This window comes from Mya arenaria, chromosome 9 (genome assembly GCF_026914265.1).
Source record: "Mya arenaria isolate MELC-2E11 chromosome 9, ASM2691426v1".
NCBI lineage: Eukaryota > Metazoa > Mollusca > Bivalvia > Myida > Myidae > Mya > Mya arenaria.
This window is the reverse complement of record NC_069130.1, coordinates 74,965,597-74,983,416: the sequence shown is the minus strand read 5'-3', so window position 1 is coordinate 74,983,416 and position 17,820 is coordinate 74,965,597. Positions and strand designations below refer to the sequence as shown.

General features: G+C 33.9%; 3 protein-coding genes and 1 long non-coding RNA gene across 4 annotated transcripts; all 4 read left to right on the top strand.

Moving 5' to 3' along the window:
- The first annotated feature begins 1,307 nt into the window (after positions 1–1,307).
- LOC128245435 (uncharacterized) lies at positions 1,308–3,298 on the top strand. Its single transcript, XM_052963574.1, has 4 exons — positions 1,308–1,516; positions 1,787–2,089; positions 2,331–2,645; positions 2,908–3,298. The coding sequence occupies exons 1-4, from the start codon at positions 1,423–1,425 to the stop codon at positions 3,195–3,197; spliced, it is 1,002 nt and encodes a 333-aa protein (XP_052819534.1). The 5' UTR covers positions 1,308–1,422; the 3' UTR covers positions 3,198–3,298.
- Positions 3,299–3,324: 26 nt separating this feature from the next.
- Positions 3,325–5,890, top strand: LOC128245436 (uncharacterized). The gene is made up of 5 exons (XM_052963575.1): positions 3,325–3,406; positions 3,674–3,725; positions 3,956–3,972; positions 4,592–4,689; positions 4,965–5,890. The coding sequence occupies exons 2-5, from the start codon at positions 3,679–3,681 to the stop codon at positions 5,142–5,144; spliced, it is 342 nt and encodes a 113-aa protein (XP_052819535.1). The 5' UTR covers positions 3,325–3,406; positions 3,674–3,678; the 3' UTR covers positions 5,145–5,890.
- Positions 5,891–8,493: 2,603 nt separating this feature from the next.
- Positions 8,494–14,302, top strand: LOC128246388 (uncharacterized). The gene is made up of 5 exons (XM_052964572.1): positions 8,494–8,575; positions 11,144–11,461; positions 12,505–12,807; positions 13,050–13,367; positions 14,046–14,302. The coding sequence occupies exons 1-5, from the start codon at positions 8,536–8,538 to the stop codon at positions 14,300–14,302; spliced, it is 1,236 nt and encodes a 411-aa protein (XP_052820532.1). The 5' UTR covers positions 8,494–8,535.
- A 131-nt stretch (positions 14,303–14,433) lies between these two features.
- On the top strand, positions 14,434–17,114 carry LOC128245437 (uncharacterized). Its single transcript, XR_008263150.1, has 4 exons — positions 14,434–14,546; positions 14,984–15,035; positions 15,847–15,944; positions 16,167–17,114. It is a non-coding gene; the product is annotated as an uncharacterized LOC128245437 (long non-coding RNA).
- Positions 17,115–17,820: the final 706 nt, after the last annotated feature.

Below are 17,820 nucleotides of genomic sequence, written 5' to 3'. Positions count from 1 at the left end.
CATGTTTATATGTAATTTGTTTGCTACTTCTATATCAGCTCTTGTTGACTACGTCTGTGCATCCGAGAACAAGTATGGAACTTTATCAGTGGTAGGACCCGCCTTTGTGAACAGGGAGGTAACACTGAAAGCGACACCGTTATACCCTTGGGGATGTAAGGTAGAATGGAGATACATAATGGAAGGTGGCACACACTTACAAACAATGAATGGACCAAATGTTACAACATATTCGGAAGACGGGTCATTCTTCTTGAAATGGAGGCCTTCCATTGAATACAACAGATCTGAATTCTACGCCGAATGTTCAACAAACAAAACGATTAGAACACGCCTGGTACCTATACATCTGAAAGGTAAAACTGTTTTAAGGCGGAAACCCAAATGTTAAAATTAATTATATAAAGAATGTGTGTTGTAGTTTTGTTTCCTCTATGTTTGTCATTTGGGGTTTTATTTTTAAAATCCATCTTACACAATTATGGTAGATTGTTTGCCACTGTGCCTATCCATGTAGTTTCGCGTGTACTCATATTTTTTTCTGGGCCCGTATTCACCAACACCTGTTTTTTATTCTTTTATTTTTTATTTGAATGAAGGAAACTCGTAAATTATAACAAGCTAAACACGTGAAAAATACGTTGATCGTTGTCAAATTAAACAGTTCACACAAATTTATTTAAATTATTTTACAAATAATTAATTTTGTTAATTCATTGTTAAAATCTGACAATTCGAAAGTTTTCATTTCCAATTTACAGAGTTGTTTGTGGTTATTGGCCCTGGGCAATCACAATTAAAATATCACTTTTCCTGACATTAACGCGACATTAATATTTATATTGTTGGAACATGTGGAGCTCTCGTGATTCTAAGTCCGATTGTTCGCGGCGCCATCGTCGAACTTGAATATTTTCCGTCTGACTATTCTATACAGCACCAAACATACACGGGACAAACATGGAAGAACAGCTTTAAGAAAATAGAGCTACGAGCAGGGACTTGCGAAGAGAAAAACGTTTCTGAATTTTTAAACATATTGACTATATTTAGCTATCTGAATTGCAATTAATAGTATGCATTCCTTCATCTTTTTTTTCCAAAGCTAAATATAGTCAATATGTATAAATATTCAGTTTAGATTTGCATTTTTGAGAGGTTATATTGTATTCCAAATGAATTAAATGGTTTGTTGTTGTTTTTTCAGAGCGACCGAGCTATCCAGTTATCCGTGGTCCAAACTCCACAGACTTTAACACAACAGAATGTATTTATGTTTATGCAGGCTCCGATATATATTGCAAAACTAACAATGGAACAGAACCCGTACAAGTAATACTTTTACTTGGCAATGATTCATTTGTTCTTGCTGAAGGCGAACGAAAGAAAGGATTGTACCGATTCCATAACGTTCATCAACATATGGATGAACTGTCAAGACGGAATGTGACATGTCAGGTTTCTAATGTAGTCCTTGAAACACCACTCGAAGAACATGGCATTCTTTGTAATGTAGGTAAGCAAATAAGATGCACACAATGACAAGCTATGATATGTTATTTTGTGGAGGTTCAAATTATTAGATCTTGTATAATATTGAATGCTGTTAAATTATTGTGTTTCGTTTCCAGTGGAAGGTTACTTGCCCGTGCTAATAGTCCTGAATTCATTGATGAAGAACGCAGTACAACAATATGTGAAGTGTGCAATGCTATCCAAGCTCCGCAATAGAAATACACGTTGACAAAGTATTATTGGCTGTTAAATTATTGTGTTTCAATTCCAGAGGAAGGTAACCTGCCCATGCTTATAGTTCCTGAATTCCTTGATGGCGAAAGTTCGACAACAATATGTGAAGTGCGCAATGCTATCCCCGCTCCGGAAATAAAAATTCACATTGACAATGTATTACTAGCTGATGTTCTACAAACCGATTCATTTAATGGATCATCTCATACGTTTACAAGTGTAGCAAAGGTGACAAAGGCTAACAAAACGTGGAATGGAAAGGAAATGTGCTGCACCAGCAAAATTATATATGATATTGGTTTAAACGATAAGACAGTCTGCAAACACATTGATATGAAATGTAAGTTTAAGACCGTAAAGATTGTGTAAAACACGCTTAATGGTAATGTATATTAATGCTAAACGAGTTAATGCATAACAGATTAAACCCCCTTGGTAAATGTTTGTATTATTGGAAGATTCATACTTAATGCAACTTTCTCTCAGTGTGTATCATTAGAATTATATTCACATGATAATTTGTATTCTCTGAATTGAAAACAGTAACATTTATCTAAGAGTTTATCCTGTTCTGTTTTTAGATCCGCCGTCAGACCTTTCGATGTCCGTTGACAAAATACATGAATATAATAACAATGTTCATGTTTATTTATTAGACATTTCTTGTGAAACGAATGAATCAAATCCGCCTTGCACAATTGAATGGTCAAGTGGAACCGATAACTTGCAATACGTTCGACGAAGCAACTGGACAAATGGTGACAGTGGGAGGTACAGTTCTGTTTCCAACGTGCGTTTCAGTGTTACTAAAGACATGGCTGGGACAATTACATGTGCAACAAGATGCGATCACTTCAAATCTCATTTAACTACAAATTATACAGTATCTGTTCAAGGTACGCACTCAGTTTTATTTATTTGTCGTCTTTCGTTCACACTCTCAATCAAATGAGACTACTATTTTTATGTCCTTTCTTCTTCGGAAGGGATCCGTATTCCGAATGTACTTATATATTATAATATCTTTCATTCAAGGTGATTTTCCACTTGTTACAGGAATGCGATAAAAGCAATCTGAAAATGTATAATAAGTGATATTTCTACTTAACTGTGTTTTCGTTTAACAACTTTCTCAACAAATTCTTCTCTACATTTCAGGTGACCCAACTCTGAATTTGAATACGACATCACCTGTTGGTATAAATCCCACTATTGCAGTGACCGTCAAATGTTATGTTGATGACTACGATGCTAAAGAACAATGGACGCTATGGTGGAAAGATGAAAATAGCACTGTAATGAAGACTTGTAACAAAACAGAGGAATGCCTGTTAACACTTAATTATACGAGAGATGGCGAAAATATATACACTTGCAACGCTTGGAAAACAAACGAGCTTCTGAGATATTCTTTGACTGTTATAAGCACACGAACAGATGGTTCGTAATTAAGAGCTGAAATATCTGTAACGTTTAAGTATATGAAATGCATTTGATGTTTAATTTTTATGATATTAAGATTTTATTAAAACAAAACATGATATTGCAGGTCGTCAATCCCACGAAACAGACATTCATACATTCCGATCTCCTGTCATCAATGTACTTATCGGAGCAGGTGTTATATGTGGACTCTGCATCCTGTTTGTTATTGGAAGTAAGGATTTGATTTCCTGAATACTCTCATCTTCTACAAATCTGCATGCAATTCAATTTTCTGCAGGAGAGTCAGAGTGTGCAGTTTTGAAAGTGTGTCCATAAATGTTTTGTACGAAAAGTATTCACATTGAGAATATATTTTTATAATACTTTCAAATTATACAACTTTCACTAGCTATTTCTTTTATCTACATAGTCACTTTGAACAAAACAATTTAGAACTAATGTTGATTATATGTGTCAAATGAGCTTATATCTTTTTTAGGGTGTATGTTTCTTAAACGGCGAAAGGTCAACACAACTGACACAGTAGAAATGTATGTATCAATTTGTTAATTTCATTTAGTGATTTTGTGATTGATAATCTCAGATATCTGTTGAATGTTACAAAGTTGGATATATTTCAATCGTTGATATATAATGAAATTTATTTAGCAAAGTCTTTCCGATAAAACAGAGCTTTGTTTGACGATAATTGAACTTATCAAAGTCATATTATTATATGAACTATTAAAAAATAAATATAATTGTTGCGTTCTTTTTTCAGTGTTGAAAATCACAGCGGTAAGTTTTTATCTTTAAGTTTGCCTATACGTTCCTGTGTAAGTTCTTAACACGTGCTTTAAAAATTCAATCATGTACCTAGGTGAATATATATAATATTTCTTTTGATTTACTTTAAATTTTGTAAAGCAATTTACATTTTTGATTAATCCGGTAAGATACTTTAGTAACCCTTTCAAAACATCTTAATCATGAAACATTCAAATTAATCATATAAGCATATTAAAATTAAAAATACATGAATACTCTTTAAATATATCTTCATTTCATTGATACAATTATCAAAATTTTGTTTTTGTAACCAAAAAGAATTAGAAAGAGCTAAAACACTTTAACAATATAACGTTTTCGATATAATTTGTTTCCTGGCAATTCTAGCTTTGGATCAAGTTAACAAATTTATTGTTTTTTATAGAATAGTTATTAAAGCCATTTACAAATGCAAAGACAGTCATTCGGAATAATATCCAGCTTTATTCTATTTGTTCTGGTTCTCTAGACAATAAAAGGATATACTATTTCCCTCCAAATCATCCTCGGTTTCGAGCGTATGATAACCTGAGGATGCTCCAATTGTGTTTTTGTAAATAATAGCCATTAATGATTACCTGAAAAACAGACACCTCGTCGGACAATGGAGTGCTACATATAGCAACGGAAGGAGTCCAGTACGCAATCGTGCAGAGGCAGGCGGCCACACAGAGGATTGAAACTCAGGTAACTCACTTCACTTTGCGAAATAATTAATGCGACGCAAATGACAAAACACGAGTTTAAAGTAGGTTTACATAAGTTTTACTGTAACAAGGCAGGTGTGCAATTTTCCGTAAGGTTTCATACATTCATGTCTTCAAAATTAAAAATTGAACATAGACTACAAAAGATGATGCCATGCGAGTTAAAATACAATGATCCTTTCCCTATGTAATCGGTAATACTAATGCTCACTGATTGTGCCCTTTGAAACCGTAGTGCAATGCCCTATTTTCCAGAACCCACATGATGATGAATGCCTCACATACGCTGAATTGGACGTTAAGTTCCTACAGGCTGCCAACGCCAGAGTTCCGTCAAGGAAAATGAATACGCCGACGGAGTATGCTGACATTGAGTTCTTTTCGACACAGGGACCTGCTGTCGAACATCCTGGGTACCATTATGCATCAGTGTAGATGTAGATCAAAAACCAATACATATAACCAAAACATTCAGCCTTATTGTATTTTTTCGAGATTGTATTACATATGTATCATCTTTTACAAAATGAATTTACCAATATTGTAAAGTCTTGTTAAATTGTTGTAGTAATAATTTAATGTTTTTGTAATTATACATATATTGTATATGATTCACACCTTAATCACACCACTTCTTATAAAAATGTTTTGTCATATGGTAGTTTTCATATGTATGGTGCCTAGACTGTAAAACTATTTTTTTAGAAAACGCATATTATTAGATTCTCAAATGCTTTAGCAACATGTTGTATGCTTTCCACTTTTCGGCTGAAATACATTAATCCTTTACGTGTAATTTTCTTATGTTTTACAAATCAGGTTTAATTCTGAACAGAATATTTTTGTTACGATGTGTGTAAATGTGTACGTGTACTTTAACGCGTATCCAAATACGCGTGTAATACTTGCTGTACAACACGTATGCGTATTTTCAGTTTTTGACTCACTGATATTTATATAATTTGCTTCTTCGTGCTATCAAACATGCCGTTACAAACTTCTGCAATGTACATACAACAGGATGAAGTAGTGCACGAAAAAATGGCCGACATGGTCATGTACATTTTCATTTAGTGGTTAACCTTTTCGCTGTATGTTTTGAGGATGAAACCAAAACATTTACTTATTAACGATGCTTTGATATTTATATCACCATGGCAAAACATTTAGTATGTGAATATGTATTTTGTATGTGTCTTTTTCATGTATAGCTCACCTTAGCACGAAGTGCTCAAGGTGAGATATTTTGATCGCACTGTGTCCGTCGTCCGTCGTCGTCCGTCGTAAACAATTTGACTGTTAACACTCTAAAGGTCACAATTTGGGCACAATCGTAATGAAACTTGGTCAGAATGTTACCCTCAAGAAAATCTTGGACTAGTTTGATATTGGGTCATCTGGGGTTAGAAACTAGGTCACCAGATTAAATTAAAGGAAAAGCTTGTTAACACAAAAGAGGTCACATTTATGACTGTATCTTCAGGAAACTTGGTTAGAATGTTAATATTAATAATCTCTAGGTCTAGTTCGAATCTGGGTCATTTGCCGTAAAAATCTAGGTTACCAGGTCAAATCATAGGACAAGCTTGTTAGCACTCTAGAGGTCATTCATAACTGTATGTTCATGAAACTTAGTCAGAATGTATATATTGATTAGCTCTAGGCTAAGTCCGAATCTTGGTGATATGTGATCAAAAACTAGGTCACCAGGTCAAATTTAAGGTAAGGCTTGTTAACAATCTAGAGGTCACATTTATGACCATATGTTCATGGAACTTGATCAGAATGTAATCCTTGATGATCTTTATTGGATCAGGTGAGCGATACAGGGCCTTCAGGGCCCTCTTGTTCATTAGTTGGATTGTTTCTGTAGGTTTTGAAATTTGTACCTTTTAACCAAACAACACTACATTATGTAGCATTTCTGCCATTAGTTTCCATTGTAATGTTAAAAGTGTAAATAGTCGGCTTACCAGATCTGGAATCTCAAATACCAATGTACAGTCCATGGCATTTTCCTTTACAATCATGGACTCCAGATTAATACTATTTGGTATATCAAAATGACCACTATTATTAAAAAATCTAATGAGTGCAATAACAAACATGATATGAGTGTTTGTTCCTTTGTTGTTTATGTAACAAAAATATAATGTAATAACAAACGACCGTAATATAAAATGCTAATGTTTTGTGATTTAAGAATGTTTTATGTAACTTTGACACCTAAAATATACAACAATGGTTTTAAATGATTTTCTGTCAAACTGGTAATTATAGGGTGTATCAAAATGACCCCTCTTATTAAGATAACAAATGAATGGAATAACAAACATTATATGAGTGTATGTGTCTTTGTTGGTTATATAATTACAAATGAACGTAGTAGCAAGCAAACAAATGTAATAACAAACGAATGAAATAAAAGAATGAATTTAATAACAATATAGTGTTTCATTCTTTGTTGTATAAGGATGATATATGTTACTTTGACACGGAAATGAAACAACAATGGTAACACTTAATGATTTTTTAGACATTTGAGGGACCTGTGTCAGCAATGAAATATACAAAACCGTTTGTACTACGTTGTTGGTTATGTAGGGATATAGTTGCCATTGTGAGTTGAAGGAAACGCGATGTGAAAAATGCCTAGCCTGCAGCTGTGTGAAATCAGTAGTGTAATATGAGCTCAACTATTTTCGTCATCCAAAGCAGTAATTGATATACAATAGTAAACATTGAAATACAGCAATTCCTAGTGACTATTTCGAAAATTTTACATTGTATTACCAAAACGACGTTAAGCCACAAGTTTTTGTATAAAGTCATTACTTTTCCATTTCCTTTAAATACAGGAGATGGTCGAAGGCAAATTGATTCTTCCTCGATACTTCATCAGCAACAACACATCAGCAGCAACAACAACAATAACAACAACACCAACAGAAATCTTTGTTGCATTGGTGATTGTAAATCGCAACAGAAAATATTACCTAAGCAAAAAAAATATTTTCGATGAGTGAGCATGGGATATAACTTTACACTTATTATTACTGTTATTTTTAAAAATGGATATATTGGAACATTTTATATAATTAAATGCAATGAACTGTTAGCACGTATCGACTATTAATAGGTTTTCACAGATCTGGTGAAGATTTAAAAAAATAATGAAGTAAATTTAAAAAAAAAAACTTTTATAAACAATTATTGCGGAGGGATATATTTGATGATAGCAAACGCGAGGTGGTGTACGAATATTTTTAGTTAATGTTATTAAATATACAACCGTGTTTCTGTGCTAAAAGCATAAATAAGCACACCGACGGTTTATACTGTATACATGTTAAATGCAGACTCCTTATTTCAAATGGCGTTTGGATGGACCTAAGGACGAAATTACGCTGTGGCTTAAAAGAGGACACACTGACTGTGGGTCTTTACTGTTCAAATTTGTACAAATCAACTATCAATTTCATTAAAGACCAGCGTTTATTAAAAATGTGCGTTCTTTGTTCTTAGCCATGCCTCCAAGGAATCGGTGGTAATCCTCTACATGTACTGGGATCTGCCTACTAGAACCGGAAGTGGCAAATGGCACAACGAACGGACTTTGAGGCGTAATGTGGTTTGCTTAAGTCTAAACAGGCAGATAATTGTATTCGATTGTGATGTGTTTGTTAATTGTTTAAAAGAATGGCAGCTTTTGAACTATTATTGTTTACTGAAAGCGCGAATTTCCGTTTTATAGACCTAGCAAGTGACACATGTCAAACTACCGCTTCAATGTAATGTTCTTTGAACATTGTACTGCAAAGATGTGATGGATAGGTGCTGCCAGTATAACCTGATATTTTATCTAGGTAAGCGTTTCCGTTTTAATAACGTTGTGTAAATATTGTTTTTTTTTACCTGTCGTGTACGTAAAAAGAATTACGGACACTACGAACCATGGACATTACGGACCAGACATTACGGACCAGATTTAGGGACACTACGGACCAGATTTAGGGACATTACGGACCAGATTTAGGGACATTACGGACCATCTTCGGAAACTTACGGACCATGATTTAAACATTTTTTTTTAATTATTCACTCATTAGTTTTTAATTTGTTAATAAATACTTGAATATGATTGCTCAGTATGACGTTATATCTTCCATATAACTATGAAAAATCCCGTGAAGTTCGAATAGATCAATGGTTCAATACAAAATCTTGTGAAATTCCAAAAAGTGTTAAATACCTATGTATTTATAACAATTATGTGAAAAATAATGAACAAAATTTGAAAGAGTGGCAGTAAAATCAGTTAAAAGCAACAGAAGAAATATTTTCCAAAGCAGTTTATTTCCCAAAATAAATCGAGCAGAAATATTTTCCAAAACAGTTTATTTCCCAAAATAAATCGAGCACATATAAAAACATATCAGTGTTTACATAAATCACGAATATACAGCACATTTCACCAAAGCCACCATTCATATCATATCACCAAGTCTTGCACATGCTTTGAGCAGAGTGCTTGTAGACAACTCGTTGGCAGAATATTCCGCACAAAGCTTCAGGCCGACCTTGTGTCAAGGTTGAAGCCTTGCGTTGCTAGGGCACAGTTTCCTTTCCTTAACCAGCTTGCACATAATCGGTATTTCATGCGCCTCTTTGTAAAAGAGTTCAACCAGCAGGTAGAAAGGCAAGTGTCCCTTTTTTGCCAGTCGATTGGGCCTCGCGTGCCAACCCTCGACATCGTTGTTGGTACGGATAGAGTGGCCGATCATCAGGACGAAACATAGGGGAAGCTGCTTCATGACGTCGCCTGACTTCACGAATGCGTGGACAGACAGAAGCTGCTTAAATGGCTGTCGTACCACCTTGAACGTCCCATCGATGTACCACGTCTTTGCTTGTTGGAGTAGGTCCATGGCGTACTCATCTCTGAAAAAGAATTACACATTTTCAATGTCCGCGATTCCGTTTTATATAAATATTACATAAATAAAAACATATAACCTTTACTATTACTTGTAACCTTTTTATGGAAATTGATTCCCGAAAATATAAGTTCGACCATAAGGATAATACCTGAAAGATGCCTGTTCATGGGTGATACCGGCGGTGCGGACATCTGGCTACCCTCAGTTCATCAGCCAATCTTATGAGAAAACTGTAACATACCTGGACTTCCATAGACTCCTCTGGCCGAGCTTTATCATTACACGTGATGCACGTGAATTCTAACTCGGTTCCATCGAGGTTCGCGGCATCATACTGGACATTGGTTATACCTGTACCTCCAGAACAGTGGATACAACGAGCGCAATGCATACTTATAGATCTTTTCAGTTTTGTGGCATAGGAAATTGTGAGGATGTAAACCATGTGTGATTGTTGCAACTCTTGCAAACTGATGTTTAAAACTGGCAATTTCTGTTGCCTTGATTAGTGTTTATTAGTTATAATTGTACCCGTAATTATCGGCGGTATATTACAAAAGAATCAAACATTATACTGACAACCTTTAATTGGCAATCATAAAAGTGTGAAAACCCATTGTGACGGCGCACTTTCACTGAACCTTTCAATTAAAACAGATGAAACGGAAAACAAACAATAGTACGATCAAAAGTTTATTTCAGAAAGCAATCGATCACATATGAAAACATTAATATTCACATTTGCAATTATAAGATAAACACATATTTCGTTCGTTATTATTCACATTATTATAATATTTTATTAAAAATACATTGATGTTTAACATTGGAATTTCATGGGATTTTTCAGTTACATTAAAGATAATTGTCATACTGAGCAATCATATTCAAGTATTTATTAACATATTTAAGACCAATGAGTGAATAAATTAAAAAAAATGTTTTAAAACATTATAAATCATGTCCGTAAGTTTTTGAAGATGGTCCGTAATGTCCCTAAATCTGGTCCATAATGTCTGGTCCGTAATGTCCATGGTGTCCGTGACCCCGTAAAAAAGGATGATCTGTTAACAACAATGAGTTAAAGAATACTACTAGTTGTTGTAGTAGATAGTATAAGTTAAAAAAAGTTTTGATTTATAGTAAATTAGAAATCGTTTGTCTTTTTGCGACAAAATAAATTCGTTTTTATATAGAGATACATGTAAAAGAAATTTCATTGATATTTGTTATTTAAATAACGTTCATATTTTAAGTTTTAAGTTTTGTTGTTAGTATTTCTCTATGTTTTTGTTATTATCACACTGATCATTGCTATAGCTTGTGTTGCATTCTCTTTCGTTAAACACCGCATTGAAATAACCCTTTAAACCTGAAAAAAGTGAACGTCCATAAATATTATTATACTTTAATGTATTTTTTTCGATAGCTTGTCAAATATCGTTATTGAGGGTGAAAAGTGTATTTGTAATTGGTATACAAGCTCTATTTCAGGTGTGTTTGGGTGCATCTGTGCATCCGGGTACCAGTATGGAACGATATCAGTGGTTGGACCAGCTTTTGTGAACAGGGAGGTTACACTGAAAGCGACACCATTATTTCCTTGGGGATGTGACATAGAATGGAAGTACAAAATGGAAGGGGGCACAACATTCCAAACAATGCACGGGCAAAATATTAAAAGATATTCGGAAGATGGGTCGTTCTTTTTAAAATGGACGGCTTCAATAGAATACAACAGATCTACCTTCTACGCCGGATGTTCAGCAAACACAACAATTAGAACACGCATGGTTTCCTTAGATATGGCAGGTAAATATCGTTGACCGTTTTAATGCGGTAACTTCAATACTTTTTTATAGTTTGTGTTGTTATGGATCTCCTGTTTGTGATCAGTTTGGGGTTTATTCGTTTACGTGTCCTTACACTATGTTGATATGGTTTGTTTTTGCAACTGGGCCTGCCCATATAGCTGCTATTGTACCATAATTTGTTTTGCACTAGTACTTCATGAAACACCTTAGAATATATTTTCTTTTTTTGGACGTTGAATGACACTAAAATGTTAATGGTTAAAGGTAAACATGCGAATAATACGTAGAGTTTTGTCTAATTAATCAGTCCATACCAACTGACATGTTTCAAACAGTTAAATAACAATCTGATAACGATACGAAAACGTTCTTACGTAGAGGAAAGAGATTCTGGTAAACTGTACATATTACTATATATAGATTTGAAGAAAAATATGTAGGATGGTATATTTTGAGTTATATATTGTTTAATTTTAAATGCGTCAGCTAGAAATAAAAGGAGTGGACATTTAACGTTTCCAGATAAAAACAAATGCATGAGCAGCAATGTGATAAACTATTCGTTTTCATTAGCAGTTTTAAGAGTTACAAGGCAATCCATGTGAATGTATGGTTTTGTAGTGCAACCGAGTTATTCAGTCCTCGGTCCAAAGTATTCTGACTTCAACACAACGAAATGCATTTATGTTTATGATGGATCCGACTTTTATTGCAAAACTGAAAACGGAACAGTACCCGTAAAAGTGTTACTTTTACTTGGACATAAATCGATTGTTCTTGCAAAAAGCAATGGAAACAAAGGGTTGTACCAAATCCATAACGTTTCTCATCAAATGGATGGACTCTCAAGACAGAATGTGACATGTCAGGTGCTTAACGCAGCCGTTGAAACACCATACGAAGTGCATGGCATTTTTAGTAACGTGGGTAAGCAAATAGGAGATACATAATGACAAACTATGATACGTTATGTTGTGGAGGTTATAATATTGGAGCTTGTTTAATATTGGATGCTGTTAAATCATTGTGACTCAATTCCAGAGAAAGATAACTGGCCCATGCTAACAGTTCCTGAAGTCCTTGACGGAGAAAGCTCGTCAACAATGTGTGAAGTGCGCGATGCTATCCTAGCTCCGTTAATAGAAATACGTGTTGGCAAAGTCTTGCTATCTGATGTTCAACAAACCGATTCATTTAATGAATCTTCCCATACGTTTACTAGCATAGCAACGGCGACAAAGACTAACAGGGATTGGAATGGAAAAGAAATGTGCTGCGATAGGAAAAGCAAAGATGATTTTGGTCTTAAAGATGTTTCAGTATGCAAAAACATCAGTACCAGATGTAAGTTGAACTGAAAGCGTATTGATTATAATAACAAGAAAATATAATATGGAACAATGACATACGGCATAAAAAAATTAATGTACCTCTAATTTCGGTAGTGAATATTTCAATAATTTGAAGATAAATATTTTGGTTTTCTTTTTGTTTTTGACTATGTTTAATTGAAATATAAACGTTATATATTTGTTTATTCTGAGCTGAAACCGTTTGTTTAAGATTATGTCCTATTCTTATTTCAGATCCACCGACGGACCTTTCGATGTCCGTGAACACAATACATGAATATAACAACAATGTTTCTGTCTGTTTCTTTAATATATCTTGTAAAACGGATGAATCAAATCCGCCTTGCAAAATTAAATGGTCAAGCGACATCGATAGTTTGATATACGTTCATAGAAACGATTGGACGAATGGTGAAAGTGGTAGTTACCGTTCTATTTCCACCGTGCGTTACAATGTAACTGAAGACATGGCTGAGGGAACTATTACATGTTCAACAAGATGCGATCATTTCCAATTTCGTTTAAACAAAAACTATAAGATATCGTTTTCTGGTACGTAATTGGCCTTGTTCATTTTCTTGACTTTTGTTTACACTCTAAATAAAGAAGATATTGCTATTTTTATGTATTTTCAATTCTCAAAGGGGCCCGACTTTCGAAATGTTCTTATAAAATGACCAAATCTTTAATTTAAGATGTTAATCAAAAATAAGATTAATATATTGTTTTTACATTATATATATATCTCGATTAAGGTGTTAAATACATGTGTGACTGTCCTACTTACTCAGTTAATAAATTTTAATGATACGATTTGTTAACCTTTAGGTACAAATTGATGTATTTTTCGGCATTGATCTTATAATTAATGTATTATATTCATGTTTCTTTATGTTTTCGTATAACATTTTAATACGTACCCTTTTGAAATAACATAAATTTATGCTTACGTTTTCATTCTAAGCATTTATGTGTGTGTGCGTGTGTATGTTCTTTCAGAAGGCCACATTGTAAATAAGTCGTGTGTTATGTTTGTTTATAATATGATGCCTATGTCTTAATGTGTTACCTTCTTTAAATAAAGTTATTATTATTATTATTATTATTATTATTATTATTATTATTATTATTATTATTATTATTATATCTTCAAGTGTTTTAGATATGTTGTTTTCTATTATATGTGTTTCTATTTGTTACTTTCTCAACAATTTGTACACTACATTTCAGATGTTCCGACTCTGTATTTGAACACGACATCGCCTGTTGTTTTACATCCAAATATTACAGTGACCGTCAAATGTTTCGTTGATGACCTGAATAATTCAGGGCAATGGAATCTTTGGTGGGAAGATGAAAATAGCACTGAAATAGAGGCTTGTATCAAAGCAGAGGAATGCCTGTTAACATTAAATTATACAGGAGGTGGTGATAAGACGTACATATGCAACACTTGGAAACCAAAGGAGCTTCTGAGAATTCCATGACAGTTTCAAGCTCAAGGAAAGATGGTTCGTAATTAATAGTTCATATATTGATTAAGTAAATAATGGTTGAAATGTCTGTGGTGATATAAGATGTAACAATGTAATTGGAAAAACAATATTGCAGGTAGTCAATCCAATGTAAATGACACTCAGACATTTCCTTCAACATTCCGAGTTCCTGTCAACGATATGTTAATTGGAACAGGCGTTTTCTGTGGACTCTGCATCATGTCTGTAATCGGAAGTAAGGACTTTGTCTCCTGAATACTCAATACACATCAACTTAAATACAGAATCTAGTGAAATTCATTTTTCTACAAAAAATAGTATGTTTAGTTTTAGGCACTGGCCTAAACATACTCTTCATTCTACTGCATTTAGTCATATTATCGTTAGGGTTAGAACAATTAGAAACACTCTGTATGACTTTTACGCGGTTCCTGTTTGTTTTAGCTTGACATTTTGAGGAAGGTTTACCGACTTAATGATAAGAAATTAAGTATGGGCATAACATTTTACCTATCTTTTCAAATGTTTACATCTTGATTTGTTGTTCAAGTTAATTTATAATTTTAAGATTATATAACAGCCTATACAGCTGCAAAAAGAAAATGAAATTTCTGTATCAATCATCACAAACTAAATATATTATCTCCATTTACAAATACATATCTTTTTTAGGATGTGTTTTTCTTAAACGACGAAAGGTCAACGAAATCCACACAATAGAAATGTATGTATCAAATGTTATATAGAGTTAATGGTTGATAATCTCGAGTATTTTTTGAATGTTACAATGTTGGATATATTTAACTCGTTGATAAATTATGGGAGTTATTTAGGACATTTTTTCCGATAAAACCTAACTTCGTCTAATGATAGAAGAGTTTATACAAGTCATACGCGTTTAAGTAATAATAAAGACATAATAAAATGCGTTCTTTTTTCAGTCTTGAAAACCACAGCGATAAGTTTTTATAATTGAGTTTACTAAAACGTACATGCGTAGGTCCTTTTCATGCCCTTTTAAAATTCCATCGTGTGCACAGGTGAACATATATGCTTTTTCCATTGAGTGATTTTCTTTAAAGATGTGTTATTTACAGAATCTAACTATCCGGTAAGCTACTTTACTAGCCCTTTCGGGAAGAAAATAAACATTATTATCATGACATTTCCAAATTAAAATTATCATTACAATGCAATGAACATTATTTAAACATGCAACAGCCAATGGTGTTTTATTTGATTCAATATTTAAGTCCAGTTTTGTTTCTGTAACCCATAATGAATGAAATAACGCAAGTGAATATATCTATAAAATTGTCGATTACAGTTGTATCCTGTCGAATTCGGATAAAATTAGTCCATTTTATGATTATCTATTATTTATAAAATAGTATCAAAGGCCACGTACAATTGCCAAAACCGTCATTTAAAATCATATCAAGTTCTAGATCTTTATCTATATACTAGTATAATAAAGCATTTCCCTCCAAATAAACATTTAAGAATAATAGCCATAATTGATAATTAAAAAACAGACACCTCGTCGGACAAAGGAGTGCTACACATAACAACGGAAGGAGTCCAGTACGCAGTCGTGCAGAGGCAGGCGTCCACACAGAGGATTGAACCGCAGGTAATTCACTTCACCTTGCGGGAGATATTCTTAGAGATAATTGATGTAATGCAAATGCCATACAAAATGTACAAAGTAGCTTAACCAAAATAGATAAAATAATTCAGGATAGCCAACTCCTTTCTGATTGACTGTGATGTGGAACATCCTAATTACAAACAGTAGTGTTATCTTCTATAAGGAATCCAACATGATAATAACTTAACACGTTATTGATTCCAGCAATCACATAATGACGACAGCCTAACGTACGCCGAGTTGGACATGAAGTTCCTACAGGTAGCTAACACCAGAGTACCGTCAAGGAGAAAGAATAGGCCGACGGAGTATGCTGACATTGAGTTCTTCTTAACACAGGAACCTGCTGTAGAAGATCCTGTGTACCACAATGCATCAGCGTCAGACCAAGACATCTAACCCGAAATACTGCCTTTAACATACAGTTGAACCCCGTTGGCTCGAATTCCTCCTTGGCTGAAACTGAATGTAAAGGACCGATTTCTTTATATTGAAGATAAACATTCCCGCTTGGCTCGAAATTTCCGAGGCTCGAGATTTTCTCGCCGGTCCCTGTGAGTTCGAGCTAACGAGGTTCGATTGTAGTAGTGTTTATAGTTTGTACGTCTTCTTTTATACTGTATATTGAAACATTGAAACTGGGAGTAGTTTTCTCATTATTGGTCCTAGATTGAAATGAGTATTGTTGAAACAAAGACCTTATAATCAAAAACAAGATTAAAATATTTAAATTTATTATATACCCATCATAAATCCACACGCAATACATATCGCAAAATACGGTAGTCCGTATTCCACTCCAGTGCAATACAGCCTACTCCACTCTTGTGACGCCACGTCATAACAAGTATCGTTATGCGATGTTTAAATGACGTCATAAAACAAAAAGTGCGTCATTAAAATGAAATTTATTATGAAACATGTGGCTTTTAAGTGATCTTACCAGTAATGTATATAATAAAAGGGTTATTAGTACTGCGTTTTGATCCGGAATTCGTATTCGACTCTCGTGGAATTTTGCAGATTTTGATTTCAGTCGGCTTGCGCAAAAATCCACTCGAGTTGAATACAACCTCCCAGATCAAAACGCAGTACTAATAACCCTTTTGTATCATTAGGTTGGGATAGAGACTGTCCAACAAACAATGTATTTATTCGGCACTGAGATTGGGCTTGCAACCAAGAACGATTTTTGTCTTTGTGTGGTCAGTGATTGTTAGCTGATACTCGTATAAATATAAATCTGACACCAGATTGTCATAAAATCGGTTAATAAAGTATTTTCTCAAAACAAGCCTAGAATTATCAATACTTACTAGTATGTTACACGATTTAAAGAATAAACGCAACAGTCATGTCGCTGTCTCAGCCAGCTTTCCAGCCATACTATTAAGGGATACTTATGATGAATGTATGGTATTTTAGAAAATCACTTTGACCAATATGGTAAATTCTTGTTAAATAAAGAAGTAAAAAAAGTCATAATCATACAAATGATAAATATGTTTACACCCTTGTCAGACCAGCATTTAACAAACTGCTTTGTTGTTTTTTATTTTCATTTTGCTGTTTTTTTCGTAGGATTTCTTTTGATATAATCGCAGCATCGTTTTTTTTATTGCTTTATGATGCCAATGATTGTATTTTGCGTCTTTAAGGAAAGGACTATTGGTGGGGTCGATATTGCTTTTGAAAAAACAAGCCTTCTCCAACATGTTTTACATTGACAGTTTGATCCATCTGATTGATTGTTTAAGATAGTCATATTTACCACGAAGTTACCCCCCCTCCCGCCGTTTGTTTTGTAAAATAATTTTTCCTTGTGAATTCGCCGTAGTGTTTTCTACCACGTTTAAAA